This window comes from Cinclus cinclus, chromosome 4 (assembly GCF_963662255.1).
Source record: "Cinclus cinclus chromosome 4, bCinCin1.1, whole genome shotgun sequence".
Taxonomy (NCBI): Eukaryota; Metazoa; Chordata; class Aves; order Passeriformes; family Cinclidae; genus Cinclus; species Cinclus cinclus.
The window spans coordinates 29,899,944-29,925,612 of NC_085049.1; the positions used below are offsets into that span (position 1 = coordinate 29,899,944).

Here is a 25,669-nt window from a genome sequence, read left to right on the forward strand (position 1 = left end):
AAGACTTGTAATGCTCTCTATCTTCTCTCCAAGATATTTTCCTTCCCTTCCTTTGTTTGCTTTCCAAACTCCATTTCTTCTTTGGCACTCCCTGCAGTCTGGGCCACGCCAGCAGGGAAAGGCATCCTTCGCTCCCACATCCAGCACCAGGGGGTGAGCTGGGAATGCCTCACAGGTTTTCTATCCTGCTTCCCTGCCTCTGGCACTTGGTGCTTCTTGGGTGGGAGGCACAGGGACCTGTCACCCACGGGGTGCTTTGCAGCAGCCCTGAACTTCCCATCCCCGATGGCTGGGAGGAGCTGAGGGGTGTCACAGCTTCCCACTGTGACCAGGAAACCCCCTGGAGATGTCTGCCTTTGCCCCCTGCAAATTCCTGTAGCCCTCTTATCTCCTCGTAGCGCTGGAGGGGTTTCTCAGCCTCTGCTGAAGCCCTGAGACCCCTGTGATACACACTGGGTGTGATACAACACCTCTGGCACAGAGGTTACTACTAGTAAGCAGTATGGAAAGTCTTTTTGGTACATCAGAGGTCTTCAAAGTGAGGTGCATGCAGAAGAAAACACTGCTGGGGGTGCAAGAGGAGAATACGTTTGCACTATTAATAAATAAAAATATTTATTTCATATTTATATAAGCCTTTTTAAATTTCTAGTTCTGTTATGCTTTATAATATAATTAGTACAGTAGTACCTACATGTAATGTATAAATAAACATATTTATTTGAGGCATATGCCCCTAGCATATGTTTTTAACATTTACCAATATGGGTGCGCAGCCAAAAGGGCTGGCCTAAAATTACCAGCCAAAAGGTTGAAATCAAAGCAGAGGGCAATGCCTGCATGCCAGAAACCCACTCAGCAGCATGGACACCTCTTTATGGAGATAAAGCAGCCAAGCTTTGGTGAGCTCCAAGGGTTAGCTCCAAGGGTTTGCTCCAAGGGTTTGCCTCTCTCCTCTTTTCCCCCCCAAGCACAACACAGCTAGAGACCTTCCAGTCACCATGTGTAGCTGGTGCTCCAGGAAAAAGGGAAACACAGGATGAAAAAGGAATGGTTAGCACAGAGCAATAAAGCCATTCAGATGCAGGGAGATATGGTAGCAATATATTAAATGGGGAACAGAAAAAAAGCCAGATGGTTGATCCAATTTACTTTACAACTCCAGATGACTTCACAAGAGGTCACTTGGTGAAACTGAAAGGCAAATGCTCCAGCTTGGGTGAAAGCAAACAGCTGGTGCCTGCCAACATAACGTGGAGGAGACTGAGGAATGTCCTGCTGCAGAATGGCATTGGCAGGGCTGGAAAAGTAACATTTTTAAAGGTTTTTGATAGGTTATCACCTTTAGCCCACATTGCAGCTGTAGCCACTGTTATGCTGGGATGAACACTTCAAATGCCAGGATTTTAGAGCATGAGTGATGAACTGCTCATTGCTCTTCATCAAGAATGGGTCCCCCACACACAGAACAGCAGCATTTCCTGCCACACAGAGGTGGGACATGGATGTCTTCAGAATTAAAATACTCATATGCCCATTCCTAAAGTTCAGCGACTCAGCAGTCCTATCCCACAGAGCCAGGTGGTGGCAAGGACACCTGGCAAGTCACCCAGGCAGCAGGTGAAAGGAGCCTCCCAATTCCTGGTGTCACAGCCCTGGCTAGTGATGCTAGCTAACACTTCAAAGTGTCTGGAGCTGACAGCAGAAGCATGGAACAACTGTCTGTGTTCTAACTGCTTTATTTCTTGTGGATGTGGGGAAAACAATAGTAATTTATATTTTTAGACATTAGTAATTTTCTTGTGCTGTTTTGGGATTAACTTCTGGTATATTGCTGCTGGTAGTGAGGTTCCTCTCTCCTTCTGCAGCCCTCTAAGGAGAAGCACCAGCCTTTCTCCAGGTGTTCCAAAAGGTTTTGGAACATGGTCTATGTGGTCTATGACCACATGAGGAAATATGGCCTTTGCTAGGAGAAAGGAGTTACAGTGGTACTGCAGGCAATGGTCCCAAGGGAGCGAGGCAGAGACTGTGCACATGTGGATGAAAAAGAAGTTTTGCAAAAGATAACTGTCCCTCTCAATACCAGGAATACTTCAGTGCGTCCCTCTCTCTCTTACCTGTGCTCAGTTCTCCATCTAAGCCAGCTGTTCCGTTCTCCTGACCGCTCCCAGCCACGTGCCAAGGTGTTGCCTCTGTATTTGGTACCCTGCAGGCAAGGAGAGCTGAACAGCCCCAAGGTTTGCACTGGGGTAGAGTTTGTGAAGTCACTCGGTGTTCAGGCAGTGCATTATCTGGGCCAGGGGCTGACTGGGAAAAAGAGCTGATCTCCTGTAAACCCTCTGGGACATGGGAAGGAAAAACAGCCTCTAGGAATACTGGGGGGGACCACCCTTGATAGTTTCTTTGCAGTCTCTCCCCACAGATCAGCCTTGAACTACCTAAAATAACGTGGTAGCCTTGATTTCCACAGCTTTTGATTTCCAGCACGTAACAAGGGCTGGGAAATAACATTTTTGGCACGTTGTCAGTATGATTTTAACCCGAGAATGCTCCTGTACAGATGTTTTTCTTGCTTTCTCTAAAGCAAAGCCAAAAAACCAGTATGGGATGCTCTGAATGAGATGCCTAGGAAGACAGATTTGGGGTTTCCCAGCCAGCTCTACTTTGGCTGAGATCAGCAGGAACTTCCCAGCCCTGGAAGGGCCTTCTTGTCATGGCCTGTTCCCTGCAAACATGTTTGAGAGGCAGGATGGGGCCCCCACCTGCCTCTCTGAGCTGCCTGTATCAAACAGCACACCCAGCCAAACCACGCTAAAGTCTGTCAGGGCTCTTGCCTAGGGCTAAACACCTTTTGCCAAGTTGCTTCGCTGCACCATCAAGCCTTTGCTCCCCAGAGTAACAGCTCAGAGTCCACTTAACTAAAGAAAATGTTTTGCTTTGAATGTTCCCCTGGGGTGGTTCACTTTTATTTCCAAATTTTTCTGTTCCTCCTTCACTGCACTTTCTTTGGAAGTGAATAAATGGGTAATTTTCTTTTAACCTCCCCATATTTCAGGCACAGGCTATGTGTCCATGGAGGTGGCCCCAGCCTGGCAGTTCTGTGTGTGCTATTGGGCTGTGTAAGGTATGAGCTTACACTTTTCTATTTTCCAGGAGATGCATATTCTGTTTGCTAACATCAGCAGGTTAGGACAGGGGCATACAACAAGCAAAGTACCCTCCCTCTGCCACCTTCTGGGTGTTTTCTTCCAGGCTTTTTCTCTTCTTGATATGTGCATGCACTTCCAGGGATCATTCATACAGCTTGATCTCCCTGATTAATGTTAATACCCCTAAGTGTGAAAATTGCCTTCTAAAACAGGGCTGTGATTCAGATGTGCAGGAACATTTCAAGTCCTCTGGTGACCACTTAGTGTCAAGCCTGCTCTTAAATTTTCCATTGCCAGGTCTGCAGAACAAGTGCAATACTATCTATTTCCCTGACTCCTTTTGCATTAGACTGAACCATCTCACTGTTAATCTGCAGTGCTTGCCTCTCCCATCACAATTTCACAGAGAATTTTTTCCTGATTTAATGCCTCCTTTGCCCCCTGTATTTGTCCAGTTTCTCAATGTGCTGATCTGGCTTAGGGCTTATTTACTGTTCCAAACTGGAATATTATGCATACTTATATAAAGATGAATAAAGATCAATATTCTCACTGATTTGCCCTAAGTCATCAAGCTACATTAAGCACTACAGTTCAACTTAAAAAGCCGTGCTCCAGTTTTGGAGCAAAAATGCTCCAGAAGGAACTCTGAAATTGTCCTGAAATGCTGCTTTTTTTCACATTTGACTTGCAAAAATCTATGTAAAAACACTGAAGGAAGTTTGGATGAGGACATAAGAGTTGTAGTTAGTTGTGTTAGTTAGTGTAGTTGCTAACTACCCTAAGTATACATGGATGGGATATACCATTTTCCTCTGCATCTCTAAGGTAAAAAAAACTTGGTAACAGTTCCTATTACCTGGAATAAAGGACCAGGATGTTCCAAATAATGCCTCAAGTCAGCTTGGGGGGAGCTGAAGTCCTTAGTCCTGGACTTCAGCTGCGAGGTAAATAAATCTCAGACCCTTTCTCTTAATCATCTGCTTTTAGTCACTGCTGTCAGTAACACTAAACACATTCTGGAGGACACCAACTTTTGAATCCAAGTGTAACAAGTTTCTTCCTCTTTCCTGAGAAGGAAGATACAAAACTAACAGAGTAAAGTAAATGGTAAATAACTCCAACATCTTCCAGTGTGAGAATCAAGTCAAACACTTATCTTGTTATTATTTTGCTTTTCAAAAGTATGCAAGACCTGGCTTTGTGAATGTCTTGGTACCATCAGATCCTGTACAAAGAATCTCATTTTGTCACAGACAAGCATCTGCAGATAGCTTACTGATGAGCTGGATGAAACCATCAGAAAGGACCTAAACAAATCTGCTTCAAAACATACTCTGAATCAAGAAACAACACAGCTAAGCATGCACATGCAAAGGCTTATCCTTCAGTATATGTGTGTCATAAAACCAGAGCCCGGTGCTTAGTCAGGAAGCTGGATCAGCAACTGTTGCAAAGATAAAAGCGGTAACAGTATCCAAAATCTAGAAAGAGGGGAGGACTTCAATCCCCACACAGTTATTGCCCAGTCACAGAAACATGTGCTGAAAAGCAAAGCACTGAAGGAATAAATACCATAACCATCTACGTGGAAAACAAGAGCTGCTGCCTAAATGCAACAGCAAAGAGCAGTTAAACCAAAAATCCAACCTTGCTAAATAATCTTATTTCCAATGAGCAAATTTAAAACATTTCTTCCAGACACAGACTAAAATAAGCTTGGAATCAAGATTTTCTTAGCAGTCAATCTCCATTTGAGAGGAACGAGGCAGTAAAAGGCTTATCTAGCATTTAGAGTCTACTTTAAATGAGGGCACACACATTAGGGCCTCAGGTTAAAAACACTGCATAGAGCCAGAATTGCTGCAGCTTGGAAAATGCTCTTCATGGCACAGTGTAAATTCCTACTGTTTCTGATTCACTGCAATACTTACAGAAGTTGATTTCAAAACACATTTAAGTAGTAATTCATTATCTTCTATTTTCCACGTAAGAAATCTCAGAACTGAGCATTAGGAAGAGTTGGGGTATAGTTTGGATCTCCTGCACAGAAGCAACAAACTTGTGATGGGAAATGGATTGTGTTTGTTTTATCTAAGTAGCACTGTTGTGTTACCGTAGTTCTCTCCTGTGACAGAAGATAGAGGGAGCAAAACTACTGACCCATTTTTCAGGGAGAATGATGCTCCAGAATCCTAGACTCCTAGTCAAAAGCCTTGCCTACAATCCAATGTTATTCCTGCAAACAGTTTGACACTACTCCTTGCACTTGAATTCCAGCTTCACAGAACAGTTCATGCACACAGCTCAGATATGAAGTCCTTACACAAACAAACCCACTTTTCAAAGGTTGCTGTCAATGCCCCAGAGAGAAGTGTCAAGGAACTCCATATACACACGCATTTTTATTTTAATAAATAGTTTTACAGGCTCAGGCTTTTTTTCTCTTAATCACATATACAGAACAGGAAATGCCTGACCAAGTAACATGAACTACTAACCTTGGGAAAGAATACATGCCCTCTGTAACACTGAAAACCATAAGTGAAAGGGGATTTGCCATCAGCAGCATAGTAATTTATTTCACACATCACACAACTTGAGAGAGATGTGGCCAAAGCAAAGAGAGTGACCCTAAATGGACCACTTGTCCTTAGAGAGTCACAACAGTGTAAGGAAAGCCAAGAGCCCAAGTGCCTCCATTTTCTAGTGCCACTTCTGGATGAATATGTATGTCTTCACATCCTTTGAGCAAGGCATTCTAACCACAAGTAGAGAGGCTAAGCACAGCAGGTATGCAAAATTATTCGATTGAAGAACAGATACTGGATGACACAGTAATGTTAAATTTCAAGATTTTAAATTAGCAGATGCTTTTGCATCCCCTTCAGTATGGCAGTGGAACAGATTCCACCTTCTCTCATAGAGTTTTAGTCCAAAAACTTCCTGTTGGCATTAGCACCAAAGAGAGCCACTCTGATTTCTGGCATCATCTGTAGAGAAAGAGAACATCAGTTATGTGAAATGGGCAATAAAACTGCTGTGTGCTCTTCCTGCAGGCATTGTGGGATAGCTAGGTTGGCTTCAAAGTTAACAAGTCAGTTCATCCGAGCTTTCTGAAGTCTTTCTCCAATCACACATTGCCTCCTACTCTACAGACTGAAAGCACTGCCTGTACTGCAGCATAAGAAATGCCAGAGCTAGGGCTTTTTGTACTTGGGTGTAATAGGTCTCAGCCAAAATTTGTACTCTAGCTAGCTTCAGTAATTCAAATTAGCCTCAGCATTTCAGCATCTTGACTGCAGTGCAGTCATAACCAAGGCTTTCAGTATCATAATTTTTAGTTTTATGCTTAAGCTTAATTCAAAAGGAATCCTTCTGGGGAAAGTAATACTTTTTTTGCTGCACAAGCAATAGGTAACTTGCTTTTTTGCATTCAAAAATAACTTCCTACTTGTCATTCCAAATGAAATCTGATGCCATGCACTATTGTGACAGTTTGGAAACACAAGAATTTCATTACAAGAACAAACTAGTTAATTGTATTTTGTTTACGTGTTGGAGAAACTCACCTGCTGGGCTACAAGGTCCAGACGACTTTCCAGGGTATTGGAAACTTTAATTTTACCATCACTGTTGTAGATTTCAACACCTCCAGCACTAAAGATGGACAACAAAAAAAAGAAATAATTCAGTGAAATTCATGTGTCAGAGTCAGAATGTGGCAAACATATCCCAAATCAGCATTTGCAGGCAAGTCAGATACATGGCTAAGATTTCTCTTTTTTTAAAAAAGAAACCTTTTTGGTCACGTCTTAATAGGAATCAGCACAAAGATATCCAGTGAAGCAGCAGTGCAAAGCATCTTTGAAGTTATCAGAGACCACAGCTATATGCAAGTATCCTCATTAGCATGTTTTAAATGTAAGTGGAGCTATGCAATTTGTCCCTTCAAAACTGTGTTATTAAGACAGCTGTCACATTTTGGAAAGTGAGGAAAAGACCTGGAAGTATTGTTTGTTGGTCCACACACAAAGATGACAGAATACACAGCTTTGTCTATGGTACCTCTATGATACCATATCGAAATAGAGCCTTGCAGACAAAAAAGACACAAACCCCATCAAGTGACTATCCTGCAGCATCTTAAGACTCAGTTTGCTTCATCTTGAGACAGGAAGCATGGCTACATCCATATTATCTCTCCTTAAAAGACCAGTGGTTCAGTTCCTATGCACAGTTATTCCCTACTCCAGTACTGTGAATTAGCCTGGAGACTGCACAAAACCTTTCCTTACATCTTTGATGGAGACAATGCTTGTCTGGATAAAACTACAGTCTGTGTCTGATAAACTCAAAGAAGGGCCAGTTCCACAAGAACAGCAACAGCCACTTTGAGGACATTCCATACTTAATTTTTTTCTGACACTAATGTGAGCTGTGGCTTGAAAAGTTGCATTAAGTTAGTGTCCTGTACAAAACAATTCCATTTTCCTTACATATCTTCTGGCAGGAAGCTGTCTTGGTCAATATGAACATCCACATCCCTTTTAATGGCATTTTTGTAGATGGGAATGCTCTTCTGTACAGCAGTCTAGGATAGAAGATAAACCTCCAGTTAGCACTGACAAATGCTACTGCAGCAGTCGGGTTTGATCACTCAATCACTTGTACTGATAAAATGAAGGGATCGAGGCCTCTTTTTTTCTTTTAATTAAGCAAATGCATTTCATTTTGGCTCTTCAGCCAAACCCAGTTATTACTCTTAATACTGTAGCCATATCTAAAGTTTCCAAGGTAATATCCAAGCAGGGAAATGATCACAAACTTTGGAAGCACACTGTAGCTGCAAAAAAAATGTAAGCAGCAAAGCTTGTTTTCATATCACACAGAGAGGTGGATCTGAGCAGTAAATACCTGCAGTCAGGTCTCAGCCTCTGTGAGCAGGGCACTGTCAAAATATTCCAGGTGTCTTACCTTAACCATGGGCAGATCCTGCTTCCTGCACCGAACAACTAATTTGGGCTCAAGCAGCTGGTAGAAACCCTGCAAGGAATAACCATTTCAGTTTCAGGAAGTCAAAATTTTCTTTATTATTAATAATTAATAATTTGCCAGAATTATTTAACCCCAAGAAAGGAAAGAAGCTGATCAATTTGAAACCCAAGCCCCAACAATATCAGCCTCATTTATTTAGATCTTTGCTCACAAGTTCACCTCACACAGACATTCTGAGAGGACAGCACCAATACTTGGGGAAGAGCCCAAATATGGATGATGTTTTGGAACTCAAGTGCAACAAAACATACGGAATCTCAGGACTGTGTTGGCCAGTTAATGCTCAAGCACACAGAAGGATCACTACTAAGTAGATGGAGCATGCAACCAAGGTCTTGAAGACATGCAGCAGTTTCAGATGCCTGTTCTAAGAACCCCTGCCTTGCAGCTCCTGTGGTAATACCTGAGGCTAGAACAGAACAGAATAAGTTTATTTCCAGTTTGAAGGGACCTACAATGATCATCTGATCCTCACTGAATCCAATATAATGAGCCAAGACAAGTGTGGCCAGTTTGCAAGAACAAGAAAGGTTTGCTTGATGTACAGCAACACCAGACCTGAGTGTGACAAAGAAACAACACCCAGCTGGAGGCACAAGCTGGTAGGAGACATGACTGAGAAAACTCTGCCATCCCAGTATGACAGGAGAGCTCGTGGGTGGCTCCTGGGAGTTCACAGCAACAGGACCAGTCTGTGCCAGGAGGAGGCACCAGAGCTCACAGGACTGACCTGGCTAACGCTTATTGGACATTCAGCCGTTCATTTCTAGGGCTCGAGGATGGTCTTCTAGGCAAGCAAAGCACCGGTTCCTGCTTTCTGTGCCTGCTTCTGTCACTGACACACTCCATACTACCATACATTTGTCAAAGCTTATTAAGTCTCAAATGCTGGAAAGGTTTTCGAAGCGGGTATCAACAGGCTTGTGGGTTTAGAGAAACAGCCTCTGCCAAAGGTGCATTTGATCCACCTGATCACTACAGCAGCTTAATGTGTCCACCCTAAAATGTGTGTGTGCACATCTGCAATTATTCTTACAATGGAACTGCTGCTGGTGTACCAGGTTCTACACCTCAAAATGAGCTGCAACCTCTTCTGTTCGGAATCCAAGACTCAAAGATACTGAAGTGATGTTTAAAACTCAAGGATCACTCAGCAGCATTTGATCCAGACTCCAATACAACTGTAACTTTCAGAGGGCTACTTCTGACAAAAGAAACTTAGGGGGCTAGGGCAGCAATGATCCATTTTTTGCTGTTTAAATATTTACCTGTAGAACTAGTCCATCCAGCAGTGTCTGATACCTGGCAGAATCCTTCACCACCTTGGCAAGTCTCTGCTTGGCCTCATTCAGCAAATCCTACATTCAGAAGAAATCAGATCAGCAGAGCCCATCTGTTTGGCATTTGGTTTCATGCCTACCAACTTTCTGTACTTTCATTATAGCTCTCACACCCTGCCAACACGTAAATGTACACTCCAGCTGGTGTTCATCCAAGCTAGACCTCCATCTCTGTGCATGGCACATTATCCCTGCCCAACACTTCCCTTCTCCCTGCCCTGGGCTGACCTCATTAGAACCTCACAACAATTCCTTTTGTGTGAAAAAGGGAGAGCTCAGGAGTAAAAGGATAGTACTTAGAGTGTTAACTTAGATAAACTAAATATGTAGTAAATAACTGCTTAATCTAAAACAACACAGTTGTCCAAATAAATTTTTTTCAGCATTATGGTTGAGCAAAGAAATCCAATCTATTTTTCCACCAAATAATATTCAGGTTAGGTATTCTTTAAGTGAATGCAAGTCAAAATTTAAAAGAGAGAGCTTATTTTCAATTTGAAGTAGCTGTCTTGGTTATCTTTACTCAGCAAATCAGTATCGAATGGGATTGAATTCTTAAGAAACTTCTAAAAATGTGAGTCAACTCAGAGCTTGTAAAACTGAAGCATCAGAAATGCTTCAGATAAAGACACTCTGTGAAAGGTATAAATCTTTCTTTCCTGTCCTATCTCATAGTGTTTAGAAAAAGAGTGCACAGTAACACAATCAGTATGAGGATATAAAACTATCACAATTTACTGTCATGGTCAAACCTAGTTATTCTGTTGTCCCTAGAGTAACACTGCATTTCTGGAACTGCCCATCTCTCTTCATTAAAGAAGCCAAAGATCTGATAAGGGAAGAAAGAGTGAGCAGCATGTGACTTCAAATGTCTTAAAATGAGGAAGAGTGTTTAGAATTACTCAGAAGCATGAGGTTGAGTCAGCAGATAAATGAGGAAGAGATTACCCAGCAGAGACTACCACAACAGAGTTAGCCCTTGAGCAATCCACCTTCCTCCTCTCTGGGAATACAATCTAAAGTCTGAAACTCATTTTAAAGAGTCAATAAACTGGTGATTTTCTTCTGCTAACTCCTCTTTTTCATGGTAGCATAAACCTGAACATTTATCCCATCTTTTATTTTTGATTTCCACGGGTGTTTCAAGCTTTTCCAACAGCTCAACAGCCCCATCTAGCAGAATATGGAGCACCCAAACTCTCTCTGAGATGGGGTGGGAGAGCACAGCACATCTGGTCACTGCTCAGTGATCTGAATGGGGACACACTGCCCGTGGTGAGAGATAAACACAGGACACCCACACAAGCCTGAATGCAGCCTGCTCTGATGAATGATTACTCGCCCTCTGTGTCAACACACACACACTGGTCACCTACCAGAACAAGAAGCAAAACTTTTCATATACTATGGGCCACTGAAGGACACAAAGAAATCCCAGTTAGTGGTGTTTTAAGCCTCCTTGCTTATACCATGCTGGGTTTTTCACATAAACATTGCTTCAGGCAAATGGAATTTCAAAATTCGACCAAGTGTGCAAGACAGGGCTGCTGCTCTTTAAAGAAACAAGCTACTGTGCAAATGACAGACACAACACTGCCTGCAATGCCCCTGGAAGACCAGCATATTTCCCTAAAACAGCAGGTAATGAAAACTGAAAATAAGGAGATTAGCAATGCTGGACTAAATCCTCAAGGTCTTTTCAGAGCAGCTTGGAAAGCCATTTTTGTATGTTGAAGCAAACGTCACTCAATTGAAAATCTATTTTCTTTAGAGAATGGTTCCATTTCCTAACATATGGTAGAAATAGAGACTGTGTGTTTACTTGAGAGATACTCACTGCAATAAGGTCATCCCTTGCCTTGAGGACCTTCAGCCTTGCTTGATTCATCAGGTTGGACATCTGACTGCAAAGTGCATGATAAAGTTGAATCAATCCATCAGCCTTTGACAGAAGAACTGTAACATTTAACTGCATGCTTTGCATTTAAAGATAACAATTCTACAACAAGGTCTGTTCACCTATTTGAACCTGTTCCTGGACTTGCACAAAAGATTAAACTGCAGAACCCCTTTCTTGGTGAAGACCCAGCCAAACTAAACCTGACATGATCATTTGTCCCAGGGTAACAGGCCAGGGTAGAGTTCTAGACATTAACTACATAAAGAAACAAGAAGGATTCTGTCATCACACTAAGTTATAACATTGTAGGTCAGTTTCAGTAATTTCTCCCCAGAAAAAAACAGAAACTCACAATTAGAACTGAGTATGTTGTCTACAATTTGCTCGTTTCCAAGGAAAGAAAAAAATCTATATAAAATTAACAACAAAATGTGAGCTTAGGCTATGGTTGTCTAACCAAATCAACTTACATTTTCTTTTGCTGTTCAATTTGCTTCTCCTTCTTTTCATAATACTCCATGATTTTCAGCCTTTGTGTCTGAACAAGGCGACCCTTCTCAATGTTGAATTCCTCTTCTGCCTACAGTAAAAATTAAATAACTGAAGTGGAAATTGATTCCTTGGGCTGAAAAAAACAGAACCAAAATGTAACAGAGCACATTCACAGACAGGACAGGATGATGCAATTTATGGTTCTATATAAAAACCCTTTACCTCTTTAAGTAATTCTTACACAAGGAGGGTGAAAGCACAGCTGTTACTTTTTTTCGTAAAGCCTCACCAGACAGAATGTAAAGACACATGGATAATTCCCCTACTTATACCTGAGAATCCAATCTCAGCTTCTGAGTTCTGTTTGCAGATCTTCAGGAATACCTGCTTTAGTATTGATTAAATACTTGTGTAAATCTAAACCTTTAAGGAAGATTAAATATTATCAGCAACACATATGCTGAGTCCAATACCAACAAGGCATTTCAGTAGTGGTATAATGCAGACTGTTGGGGCTGAAAGGCACCATTAATCCTTCTTCAGTAAACATCTATACTCTATCACCAGGTTAATATTAAACCCAGTCTCTTGTGGCTTAACCTAAGTAAAGCTTTCAGCAAGTAATTCATCTCATGCCTTAAATACTAATTTAGTGGGGGAAGGTGTTCTGCTTAATCCAACTGAGTCACGTTACCACTCAGCACTCTTGATTCTGTAAAAAAAGGGGTGAACTTTGATGTGAATATAATCATATTCAAGAACCACCAAAACATTGACCAAAACTAGTTCTGAGTAATTTCCGTTTGTCAAAAGCTAAAAAATGCTAAATTTATTTGGTACAATATTTTTTGATATATAATAACTAAACAGAAATCAGCTGTAGCTTATAAAGGTGTTCTAGTCCTCTCTGACTGCAACTTTCCAAGCAGGATATGGGATGCAGTTTTCCTTTTGCACTTACTGACAGTGAACTTCCATTTTTACCTTTGCATCTATTTCTTCAGCCTTTTCATTGGCTTCCTGCTCGATGAAAGCCATCATGTGCTTGATCTGTAACAAGAGAGAGGAAAGAAAATATCTTCTGTAGGAAAGGACATTGACCAGAGGTAGTAGGTATATATATATATCTGTAGATCCTCTATATCCATTTACTAACTCATATAATATTGTTTTGCAAGGAAATTTAATTGAGCATACACATTAAAGAGTCAGTCATCTTAACATATATTACAAGAAAACTATTTTCCCCAATAATTCTATATAATGCTCTTTCACTAACTGCCATTGGAAGAATGCACTTCAGGTATGCAACTATAAAAAAAACCCCAAACAAACCAACCAACTTCAAAGTGATTTTGTATAAATGTGAGGCTGGGTGTTTGCGTTCTTCATTAATGAGACCAACTTTTTCACCCCTGGGATTATTAAAAAAACCTCTCATACTTCAAAAATCCTTACACAGCAAAATGACTCTGTTGTGACATTTACATGAAACATGAAGATTATCATAGGTGGCATCTGAATGAACCTGGGCCTTCCACAGGTGAGCAGTGAAGCAAAGCAAAGTGCTTCTGACCACTCTGATAAGATTTGTACAGCCGGAAGTTCCTGTGAACACCAGAGACACTCCTCTTGAAAAACTGTAATAAGTTTAATAATAACTATAAGTTATTATTATTACAAGGTCAGTTTGGAGGGGCTGGGGAAGGAGACAGAGGCAGCAACGCTCTGTGACCCAGACCACACCTAGAATGTCACATGCTGCTTCAGAGTCCCACACAAACCAATAAGTTCTACTTGAAAAACATTTCTGAAGCTACCTCAAAGCACTACAAAGCCCAGGTCCAGCAGCTTAAAGACCAGGAAAGCAATCAGACCAAGTTCTGCTCATCCATCACATGCCTTTCTGTGACCATACCTCGGATCAGGTTCCAATTTGGGGCAGACTGGAAGGACTCACTCCCAGCCAAACTGCAACTAGGATGAGGTACAGACATTTCCATGGCCAGAAGGAGCAGACCATAAAAACCTACTGACTTTTTGCTTGCACTTAGTGATGAGACACATTTTGCAGAAAATCCAGTCAGAATAAACTCACACAAAAGACTCTACTTATAGAATCTCATGTTAAAATTAAATGCTTTAAAGAGGTTAGAAAGGTGCCAAGGTGAAAACTGAGCCAATGTGAAGAACAGCACTAAGCTGTAGACATGAAAAAACAGAAGTGAAGAGACAAGTGGAAGATTTTAAACACGCGTTAACACAGTGGAAGAAATGAACAATAACATTTACATCCTCAAATTCAAATCAGCAGATTTTGTTTTAATTCATGTCTGCAAAGACTCTCAAGTATTTGTTTAACTACAGCATCAGCTTCCTACCCTGCATTTCAGAAAGGATAAGAGAGGCATTTAAAATAAGGATATTATTTTGCTGAATAGCCTATTGTTGAAGAAGACCAAGAACCAAGCAGCAGCCTTTATGTGTCACTTCTTCCAGTGTAATCTGGTGTCTGAATTTTGGAAAAGCACTTTTAACAGTTCTGGGTGTTCAGAAAACATTCCTCTGCATAAAGAAAAGGAATGAGACAGAAGCAAGCTAATATGGAATCCACTTCTCTTAGACTGATAAGACTGAACAGTGTTACTTCCTTCAAAAGCTGCTGTACTGAAATACCTTTTTGCTTTTTATAGAAATGAGGATAGTACCAAAGTGAGATTTTAACACTTAAAAATAGGATTAGTTTTAATAACACTGACAAAAATGTATTTGGAAATGAGAGACCAATTTTAAAGCAGTATTACCTATAGAAAGGAAGAAGAGGTTTGCCCATCAGGAGCAGTGAGATTATCCTTTCCAAGGAAAGTTCTAGATGTTAGATGGGCTTTAGAAGTGACCAGATGGAATAATATATTAAAGACTTTTGACAGAATAACAAAGCCTGTCTGTCAGTGGGAAAAAGTCTCAATCAGAGATGATTTTCAAAGCGGCAATCATTGGAAATGTGGTGGCAAGGAGTTCAGAGGACCAGCTGACAAGTTCATGCCAGATTCATCCACATGCAGGACTGTCAGCCATCAGCACTCTCCAGTTAGCAGTATCATCCTGGGCTCAGGAGTGTAAAGCACTAACAGGAATGCTGCAGACGTGAAATGCTATCAGCATTACATGTTTAATATATCACCAGAGGCTGATCTAACCTTTGAAGTTCAGGTCCAATTCTGGCTGAGCAAGACCACCCTAATGTCAGCTTTATTTTTATTATCTTCATGGAAGTGCCAGGAAAAAAACCCCGAGCTTTGCAGATAAAAGGAACATAATGTAATGTTACAATTCTTCTGCAGAAAGACAACCTACTACCTTTACTTTTATTGTGATGCTTCCTTGCCAAGAAACTATGTTTACTGAATGAGAAAGTGAGACACAAGTACTTGTGATGCAGAGGACGAAGGGAACTTGCCTGATCTGCTCATCACCTGCAAGAAACCACCCAGACCAGTGCTGACTGGATCCCCACAGCCTTTAACACCACACATCATCTCCAACCCAGCTGAAAGCAGGTTTTTTAGCTGAGGCAGTGTTTACAGTCAACAAGGACAGGGCATCCTGCCTCTGGAGGAGTGTTCACAGCCAGACTTCAGGGCTGGAAGTTTCCATTGCAAGCCAAGCCCAAGCTGCACCACTCTGCCTAGGATGTAGACCTGAAAAGGGCATTCAGGAACGCTGAGCAGCCCACCCAAATGCTAAGGTACAGCTCACTGCAGGTAACACAGCTAAAAGCATAAAATAGATGGAAAATCCTTAGGGAACCAGAGAATCATTAAGGCTGGAAGAGACCTCTGGGATCACCCAGTCCAACCATCAAGGTAGCACTACCACTGTATCCTTTAAACCACTAAACCACTTCAGATCCAGACACCTCCTGAACACCTCAGGGATGGTGACTCCACCACCTCCCTGGGCAACCTATTCCAATGCCCGACCACCCTAACAGTGAATTTTTTTGGTCTCATATCTGATGTAAATCTCCCCTGTCTCAGCTCAAGGCCACTTTCTCTGGCTCTCCCACTTCAGGCACGGAAGAATAGGCTGGCCCTCACTTCTACACATCTACCACAGCAACTTTCAAATACACAGTACTCGTCTAAAGCTGTGTATTTACCTGCCTTGGGGTGCAATTAAACACTGCAGATAGCACACAGCCTGCTCATGTACCCTCCCGCTACAATCTGGCGTAACATGTCACCAAAACGTCTCAAGGAAGTTACCCAGCGGGGCCCATCCACCCCGGCAGGGGAAAAATCGCTCTGTCCGAAGACTCCTCTTTCCAAGCCAGGATCCTTCACCGATCTTCCTTTCCCCGGGGAGCGCCCCGACACAGCAGCAGAGCCGGGCCCCGGCGCTGCACTGCGGGCCCCGGCGCGGTCAGGCGCGCTCCTCACGGCCCTTCGGGTGCTCCGCTCGGGCCGGGACCCGTGGCCCTACCTGCTTCTGCACGTCGGCATCGCTGAGCGCCATGGCGGTGGCGGTGACGGTGGCAGCGGCGGTGACAGTGGCGGTGGCAGCAGCGGTGACAGCCGCAAGCCCAAGGAAACGCGCCCGGTGCCGTCGGTGACCGCGAGCGGAATCAGATCCGGTGCGGGTCACGACCAGGGCGGGGTCGCCACAAGCCACGCCCACCGAGCATCCGGACCAATAGGAAGACGAATGGCGTATGATGTCACTTCACCACATGTGGCGGGGCCGTCATTGTCACCGTCACGGCGGTAGTGAAAAGTTCACGGAAAAACTGCGGTGACTGCAACCTGCAGCGGACAGACATGGAACACCGGGACGAACTCGCCTGTAAGGCCCTGAAGTAGATTTGTGTTGGCAGTGCGCAGGAGAAGCAGAAAGATGCAAGAAAGAGTTGGACAAGGGGAGGGGAAAGAGGGCCTTGCTGGAGTTCTGTTACTGCTGCCATTCTTTTCTTTATGGCACAGTTAAAGACAACTTCATAATCTAATAGTATTGGTTTGCTCTAATTGGCAAGAGGCTTCCATTTCCATTCTGCAGGAACATTTGGTGGAAAAGATAAAACCATTCCCTTACAAATCAGTGTCAAATGCGGTATTCATCACATCCATGCTTCTTCCTGGTTTATTTCCATTCCCTCATTTTTTCTGTATGAAAAAGCTTATTACAAAACTATGCGTGTAACTCTGCTGTCTTTTCATATTGCTTTTATAATGCTGGAAATCAGCATGTACTTTGGGTCTGCAGAACGATTTACTCGTACTTCAGGCACTGTCTAAATAATATTAAATTTTAACAAAAAAAGAAATAATATACAATAGTAAATGATAATTATGTCTATTATTCTAAAATAAATATTACTATGTAAAATAGAAAATACAGTAGGAATTGTATCCAGACTCTGTATTTTTTCCGTGTGCCCCCTGCCTTATGGGGTGTTTCGGTTTGGGACTGTGACCCACCTAACCCCACGTGACCTGGAGGTCAGATCCGCGGACACTGAACTGCCAAGAGGTCAGGCCAGCTTTCCTCCGAATCCTTGAGGAAAAGGGGAGAGCTTGGCAGGAGCGCACCCCGATCTTATCCCTATCCCGGTGACTGAGTCCCCGGGATCGCTGGGAGCCCCTCCCGCCCCCCGGGCGGTGACGTCACGAGGCGGGGCCCCGGCCGGGTCCCGCCCCTCCCTCGGCGCGAGCCGTGACGCGCGGCACGCGCCGCTCCCCGCGCTCCTGCCCCCGCCCCCTCCATCATGGCGGCGGCGGCGGCAAATTAGGGCAGAGCCCGCGCACCGGCCGAGCGCGCGAGCGCGCGCGCGCGCCCGCCCGCCCCCCCCCCCCCCTCCCTACACCGCCCCCGGCGGGAGCGACCCGGGAGCTGCGGCCGCTCCTCCGCCTTCTCCAGTTCCTCCCCACGGCGCCCGCAGGTGAGGAACGGGCGTGGGAGCGGGCGGGCTGATTATTTATTTCTTTACCGACCTGTCTGTGTGCATTTACTTATTAATTTAGGGGTGGTGGGGGAGAGGGTAGCGGCGGCGGCCCCGCGCGCGCTCCCGTCCGCCAGGGGCAGGCTGAGGGGGGCCGCGAGCCGGGCGCGCGCGTCTCGGCGGGGGCGCGGCCGGGGCAGGCGCTCCCCCTGGCGGCCGGTGCCGCTCCCGCCCCTTTGGCCGTGCGGACTCCGCTCCGCCCGAGGCACCCCCGGGGCACCCTCGGGCCCGGCGGGCCGCCGTGGCGAAGGGGCCGTGCCAGGCCCCCGTTGGCGGCGGAGAGCTGGCGGCTCCCCCGCTGCAGGGGCCTCGGCAGCGCGCAGGCTGCGAGTCCCGCACGGCCCCGCCGGTGACTCATGCCGGCACCGTGCCCGCCCGCCCGGATATAAATATCTCATTCATCGCCGTAGTAACTGAGGGGCTCATGCTGCGCTCCCGCCGGCGGCTCCGGCGCTGCTGAAACTTGGAGCGGCTTTTTTCGGATACTCAAACGCAAATAGGCACGTTAAGACAGAAAGTGAATGGAAGCTCGTTAATAAAAGCTGTGTTTTGTCATAATTTAATTTTGTGGTGAGATGGTGTTAAGCTGCGAAGGACTGAGGACATTTTTAGCGGATAACGCATGCAGTTTTTGTTTTTCCTAGAAGAGAAATCACATCGTTTGCCTAGAATACTCGCTTAATTGCGTTTCTGTCAAAGGTCAGCTACAACCGCTGTCCAGATAAAGAACAATTATGTTTTCCAGTATTTCCACCCATTAAGGGCCACAAGAGGATCAGTAGTGGCTGCACTATTGATTCATTTCCAGTAGGAACTGACATGTTTGAACTGAATAGTTCTCAGTTGATTATAAACAATCTCTTAGTCGTACCCTCATACACGGTTGGAAAAGTACTCCGGAGAATTTATCTCCCAAGCTGATCACAACTGGGTGCTTTGGATAGTCCTGCCTGTTATGCGAAGTGTTTTCAGAGGCAAACTGCTGCAAGGTTAAACTAGTCCACACATGCAAGTCTCACCCGAAATCCCCACACAAGCCTCCTGGTAAGGCTGCAGAGTGCCTGAATGTTTTCCATCTTGTTGATGTGGGGTGTGGTTTTGTAGACCTTCAAGTCCTTGAAATTCGGTAGGTTTGGTCAAGAGCAGTGTGTAAACCCGAGGCTGTAGATGCAGCTGAGATTAGAGTGGCTGCCTGTTGCAGAGATTGATGTCAGGAAGATGACCCAAACCGTGAGCATATCGATGTCAGGTGTCCCTAAAAATGATTCGAGCTGCAGTGCTGCTGTCGTGTTGCCTCTGTGCTTGCCCATGCTCGGCTGAGCACTCGCTGGCCGAGGCCGTGTGCACGCTGCAATAATTCAGCAGCAGCAGGAGGAGTTCTGCCACAGCAGAAACTGAACCACCACCATTGCAGGGTCATTGGGTTTGTGGCTGCTGAGTGAGGCCTGGTAACTCCGGCTCTAGGTGAGGAATGCATCCAGCTCTGGAGTGACTCCATTTTGGAGTGGCAGCTCGGGGCCATGGTGCTGCTGTTTGGAAAAAGCTGTGGCAGTGCTGATGTTTCTGAAATCCATAGTTGCCTGCTGTTTTGTTATAAAAACCAGCTGGACTGCTCTGGGCAGTAGAGCAGTGACGTTGCATTTTGGGGTTTGAATGATGCACAGTGAATGCATCTTGATGCACAGTAGGGTTTTACAGATAGGGGCTGAAACACAGCCTGGCCTCATGGCTGGGGATTATATTCGCTGTATTCATTGGTAGGCTTGTGCTGCTCATTATCCAATTTATAACTCTGCCGTGGATTAGGATGTGACAGATGGGGAAATGTCAGTCCTACTGCAACTCCTGCTCTCAGGTCGCTTGAGCAGCTCAGCCCACATGAAACAAGTGACAGCAGGGCCAGAGGAGTGACAAGCTAAATAAGCTTCAACAGGTATAGACTTCTGTCCCCCAAGGGTGGGAAAGGTGATTTTTTTTTTTTAAGGGAGTAATTGGTAATAATGTTGATCTCTGTAGCTTTTTAGGGACAGTATTCCTGCAGGGAACCTGTTAAACCAGAAGCAAACCTATTTCTCTGGCTTTGAGACTTAGGGAGTCTGTATAATGTGTTATTTTCTCTGCTCCATTGCATCTCCTGTACAAGCTTGTTTAAGAAAACACTTTCTGGACTCTCTTCCTTTTTGCTCCTTTAGTGGAGAGCTCTCTTTCCTCTGAGGTGATCTCTCAAGCTGTGTGTCCTTTTTCAATCCTGCTTATTCCTGAAAAATGGCCTTTTCTGAGATATTTACAGTATCTGAGTCAATATTTCTGTGTTTCTTTTTGTAAACAAAACCAGTCATTCACAATCCAAAACTAGTCATTCAGTTACTGTGCTGTGAGTTTCTCTCAAAGGAAGACCAGTGATTCTGAAGCGCACTTCCACTCACAATCTTCTTTTATGTGAATTTGAAGAATTCTTCCATTCAAGTTCTCAAGTCTCCCTTCTCATTTCAGTATAAAATTGCCTCTCAAAATATATCCACAAGGTAATTTATATTTTTAAATCATTCTTTCCCCAGGAAAACATTAACCACTATTTAAATAAGTAGTGATTTGATTCTCTCTCTCTCTCTCTCTCTCTCTAGTTTTTTTTCCCCTCCTCCCCTCAGAAGTGCTGAGCCAAGCACACTGTAATTTTTGTAAATTAGGCCTCCCTGTTGCACTGTGCTGCTTTAGATATCGTGCTTGTTTTGATCAACTTTTTTGTTTCATTTTCTGCGTTGATTTGGAATTGTATTTTGAAGAATAATCTCTGTTATATATCCAGACTTGTTCTTTGGTCCACATCACAGTTTCTGGATGTCTCTGGACCATCTGTCAGGCTAATTTTTTCAGGAGAGATCAGTTCAGGTTGTCTGGAAGGGCTCCCATTCACTGTGTAGGCATTGCGTGAAGCATTTGGATTACAGGGCTGTGGATCTCTACTGAACAAACCAGAACTGAAACACGCTGGGGAGCTTTTGCTTTTTGGTTAATGGCACCTTTCACACCTGGTGATGTGAACTTGTGATATGGTGATTGCATGTGGGGGTCTGGTCTGAAGAGCAGATCTATTGTTAAAGGATCCTGGAATCTCCAGAGCAGTTATTTTTTTCCATATCCTCTTGCTCTGTGAAAATTTCAGTTATGGGAGAGGCTCAAGGGTTACTGCATTTATTGCTCGAAAGCTGTGCTTCCTCTCTGCTGTGATTTCTTAGGTTTCTGAAGCTGGGTCTGTTGCCCGTGGAGCACTTTGGGATGGAAGAGGCAACACAGATGAAGTATTGACTCCCAAGTTTATTGTTTCCTTTGTATGCAATTCACTGCTTTGGTTCAAACTGTAGCAAACACACAACTCAGCCTTTCTGGTAAAGGCTTTTTAGACATTTTCAAATACATGGAGCAAGAGCAGAGCTGCCATAGTATGGTCTTGGTGAGAGAGACCTTTTCTGTTTTCAGTACTGAATGAGTTTCAGAAACTAGAGTTTCTAAAGAGAATAGTCAGCCATTTTTACACCAGTTCTTTTCCTTTTGCAGCTTTTAGTTTTGTGGTAAATTTTTCTTTGCCAAGCTACCTGCTCCCACAGCAACCATGCCACAGCACAGTTCAAGATCTGTTTATCCACAGTAACCACTGTACAACTGCTGTTAATCTGAATTCCTTCTCAGGGAGGAGGGATTAGAAGTTAGCCCAGACATCTTGAATAGCTACACAGGCAAGTGCTTTTATTTTGCTGTCTTGGTTTATTATTGATATTTTTAATCTTGAGGCTTCATTTGCAGATTGTTCTTTGGTTTTGGAACCTGAGATTCTTTCTTGTAGTCCCAAGGCATTTCCAGTGCAATCCATAACTCTTGAGATGGTCCATTTTCTCTTCCCTGTATATAGTGTTTTGCTGATTCTAATGGCTTTAAACTTTAAACTTAATACATTTTTTTCTTCTAAATGTAACTGCAGTCTCACATTACTAAATTATATGGCTATTTCAGTGCCTACTCAGTAGCTGTTCTGTAACACAAACTTTCTTGTGTGCCTTTCATTTAGACATCCATTCTGGTGGCCAAGAATGGTCTACTGCTTGTTTGGGAATGACTCTTTGGAGTCCTAGAGAACTTAACTTGAAGGGTTTGTTAGAAACCCCTGGGTAGTACTATTTGTCCATCAGGTTGACAGCATGTTAGAAATAGTTATCAGACTTTGCCAAACAAAAAGAGCTAAAACGTGTTGATTAATATCAAACATCCTTTTAATCTATTGCATGGCTTTTTCCCCACTTCCATGTTGTTGTTTGAGATTTTACTTTTTACCATGTTGTTTTTAATTTCTCTCTACCTTAGTTTTTCCTGCAGGTGGATATTTGATGTTTTATTTGGATATTTGAAAAAAGCAACAAAACAATTAGAGTGAAACAGGGAGGAGTTCTTTGGCCAGATGTTGCTGTTAGGTGTGGATTTCTGGTTTATACTTAATAATGTCTGTGTGAGAAATCCAGGACAAGCAACCATCTGTTCTTCCATTCCCTACAATGAATGTGGAATTTATTCTGTTGAGCATATGTTTTCCATTGCTGAACAGTAAAATTAATTCGAGGCAATTGTGGTCACTTTTTCTGCATTACAGTTTTTGAGTAGCGGATCTGAGAAAGCAGAGAAAATATTCAAGGGAGGCTTTGGGAAAGAGAGACTTCTCAGAACCTGTCTTTTTACCACATGTTGTTGTTAGGGAAGTGTTCAGAATCCATCAAAATGTGAACACGTGTATTTTTGTGCGTGGTCGAGATGGGAGGTGTTGGGAGGAGGACACGTGGTGAGGGATTGCTTGTTTTGATTCCATGGGAGTGTGAGCATGCCAGGCAGGAGTGAGAAATGCCACTGCTGGCAGCAGGCAGGGAGCTTCACTGGGGCACACTTGGGTTTACTCTGCATGGTTCTTATTAAAATAAGAATGCATAGGATATCAGGGCAAAAACTTGGATATTGCTTCAGGGTTGTTACATAATTCCTTGTGGGTTCGTGACCTGTTGCAGCCTTATAAACCAACAAACAAAACACTTGACTCTTCCCTGACAGCCTTCCCGGGCTCCCCAGAGTGACGTGCCCCACGCCAGCACAGCCAACCCGATGGCGTCCGCTACTGCCGTGCCTGTAGGATTTCACTATGAAACCAAGTACGTAGTGCTCAGCTACGTGGGCCTTTTAGCACAGGAGAAACCACAGGAGCATCCTCCTCCTCCAACTCAAGGTAATATTTGCATATTCATCTCTAACCATTTACATGTGCAGCTGCATTTGCAATTAGTTCTTCGGATGTTTCTGCAGGGATGCAGAATGTGAGCCTGGTGTGTAATGAATCTCTTGGTTTATTCAGTGAAAAATGAATCAATTTCAATTGAAAGTTGAGAGATGCTGATAGAAACAAAGCTCTTTGTATGTAGATGACTGTTTTTGAGTTATGGTGTTGACTGGTGTTTAAGAAGCAGCTCACTGTTTTTAGTTGCTGTCTTTAGGCTGGGGGGATGGATATGTATTACCTTTGTTGAGCCATCATGACAATTTCAGCCCATGCTTGCTATTTTTTTGGGGCACAAGTGGAAGTAAGCAGGGGTGAGGTGGTGTTTACTGGCATAAACTGAGTGGTGTCTTGAGCAATCTCCTGTGCTGAATAGTTTTGGCCTATTACATTGAGGCTCCTGTTGTTGTCAGTCAGTGCTGGTGCAGAGATGTGGCCTGTGCTACTTCTGTTTGTTTATTTATTTATTTATGAGAGGCCAAGGACTGCACAGAGTCAGATGTTTCTTCCAGGACAGGTTTATGGATAAAAGAGGTTAAATAAATAAATAAATAGAAGGCAGAATAAAAGAAGTTTGGTAGATTGTGTTTCACATAAACCTAGGGAGCGAAACTGTACTTTATTTTGCAGTGGCAAGCACTTAAGCAATGTTTTTTGTCAGCATTGCCTGGGTGACTTGTCACTTCTTAATGACGCTTTAGTCACTAGTAGTTCTGTGATTCAGAACATATTCTGATGAAAGGAGGATAAAAAAGCCCCAAACCAAACAGAGACAGTCTTCAGAATCTTTTTTTCTCTTTGAACTATCATTTAAGAATACATATGCTGTCATTTACTGAACTTACCTGTCATGAAGTGAGAAATTCCTGAAAAGATTACATCAAAGTTACGACAGAACTGCTTTTCAATTTGGCACTAAAGCACATAGCAGTTGTTGGTTATATTATATGTAATTAATTAAATTAATGTTAGTATATTTCATTAATAAAATTAACCTTAGCATATTTAAGGTATATTTGCTACTTCCGCTTTGACTGCACTTGTGGTTCATGAAAGGAGAGGCACCTTAGCTGTTTCATAAAACCCTTCGTAGAAAAATTTGCTTATTTTAGCAATAACATCTCGCTATATTGAGTACATATAAAGGTTCAATGTGTAAGAGTCTGCTTTGTTCTATAAATAGAAGATTCAGAAAGGAAAATGTTAGCCTTAAAGCTTTTTAAAAATGATTTGGCTGTAGTTGTCTTTGAAGTATTTACAAATTGAGGTGAAATCTTTTCGTTCCAGAGTCAATTGATTCTCATTACTGAAACCTCTAAGCTTCTAGTCTGAATTACACAGGTATATTTCAGCTTTCTAAAGAGGAAGCTCAGATGCTTAAATGAAAGTTTTATAGTCACTTAAGAGGACTTCTCAGATACTGTTTAGATGTGTTAGCTTGTGTGACAGTAGTCTGTAGTTGGATTTGCTACGAAAATACTCTGAAGCATTCATACTTCATGACTTCTAAAAGGAAATCTTCCTACATTTTCCCTACCTCATTCCCCAAACCAGACAGTGACCACAATGTCTCCTCTCCTGGTCATGTTTCACTTTGTCTGTCTTTCAGTGTTTTTGCTGCTTTCAGATCAAAGCTTCTGGGTTAAATAATTTTACCTTATTTTTAATTTGCCATCTTGTTTCTCACTCTCTTTTGTAATGCTTTGAATGGACTTCAGGCTGTATTGAACTAAGCAAACACTTTATCTTTTATTTTTCTGCTTCAGGATTTGTTTCATTCTTTCCTAACTCACTTTTGCTGGTGGTGGTTTTCTGCTTTCCATGCTTCTAAGAGGTTTCTTTTGTCTGCTAGCTACATTTAAAAAATCCTTTCTCCTACTTTTTCTCACCTTGCAGTGAGAACTGTTTGAGCTGCACTCCTGGGCTATGTGTGGTTATTTCAGAGTGCTGTGTGCATCTCCATTGGCTCTTGAGCAGTTAATATACCCAGTGTGCATCTCCTTGTTTGGCATGTGGCTGATGCCTGCTTGCTGTAATCTGCAATCCCCTAAGAGGGGAGCACAGCCTATAATGGATATTTCATGCCCTGCCTAATGCACTGCTGAGAGGTATCGCTGGGTGTTATGGACCTGTGCATGAGGTGAAAAACCTGGTTAGAGCAAGAGAGACAGGAAAGCTGGGAAATGGAAATGAGCTGTTGTCTGGAATCCTGTCATGAGGAGGAGACTTTTGGGTTTGGTGACAGACTCAGGAGGGGTAACAGCAGCACAGCACTGCTTGGCAGTGTGTTTTCCAAGCACCATCACCAGCTGTTGGTACAACACTTTGAGTGATCCCAGATTCCTTCCATTGTGGATTTCTGTGGCATTTCAAAATGCTGATCAGGAGTCTTTCTACTCTATGGCTGAGCACCATTGGTTTGTG

The 25,669-nt window shown here is 43.3% G+C and overlaps 2 protein-coding genes across 6 annotated transcripts in view; one reads left to right on the forward strand and one right to left on the reverse strand.

The window, feature by feature from the left end:
* Positions 1-5,535: 5,535 nt before the first annotated feature.
* ATP6V1E1 (ATPase H+ transporting V1 subunit E1) lies at positions 5,536-16,534 on the reverse strand. Of its 3 annotated transcripts, XM_062491003.1 has the most exons (9): positions 16,425-16,534; positions 12,924-12,989; positions 11,918-12,027; positions 11,385-11,451; positions 9,476-9,565; positions 8,127-8,195; positions 7,649-7,743; positions 6,722-6,809; positions 5,536-6,142 (listed from the first exon to the last, which is right to left on the reverse strand). In XM_062491003.1, exons 1-9 carry the CDS (start codon positions 16,455-16,457, stop codon positions 6,080-6,082), a joined length of 681 nt encoding a protein of 226 aa, XP_062346987.1. In that variant the 5' UTR covers positions 16,458-16,534; the 3' UTR covers positions 5,536-6,079. The 3 variants fall into 3 exon arrangements, with proteins under 3 accessions (XP_062346987.1, XP_062346988.1, XP_062346989.1); XM_062491004.1 differs by lacking the exon at positions 12,924-12,989; XM_062491005.1 differs by lacking the exon at positions 9,476-9,565.
* Positions 16,535-17,864: 1,330 nt separating this feature from the next.
* Positions 17,865-25,669, forward strand: part of BCL2L13 (BCL2 like 13) — a 33,426-nt gene continuing 25,621 nt past the window's right edge. For all 3 annotated transcript variants that reach the window (XM_062491900.1, XM_062491901.1, XM_062491902.1), the window contains exons 1-2: positions 17,865-17,877; positions 23,026-23,197. In XM_062491900.1, the coding sequence (XP_062347884.1) occupies positions 23,077-23,197 (121 nt within the window). In that variant the 5' untranslated portion in view covers positions 17,865-17,877; positions 23,026-23,076. The remainder of the gene's footprint in view (positions 17,878-23,025; positions 23,198-25,669) is intronic.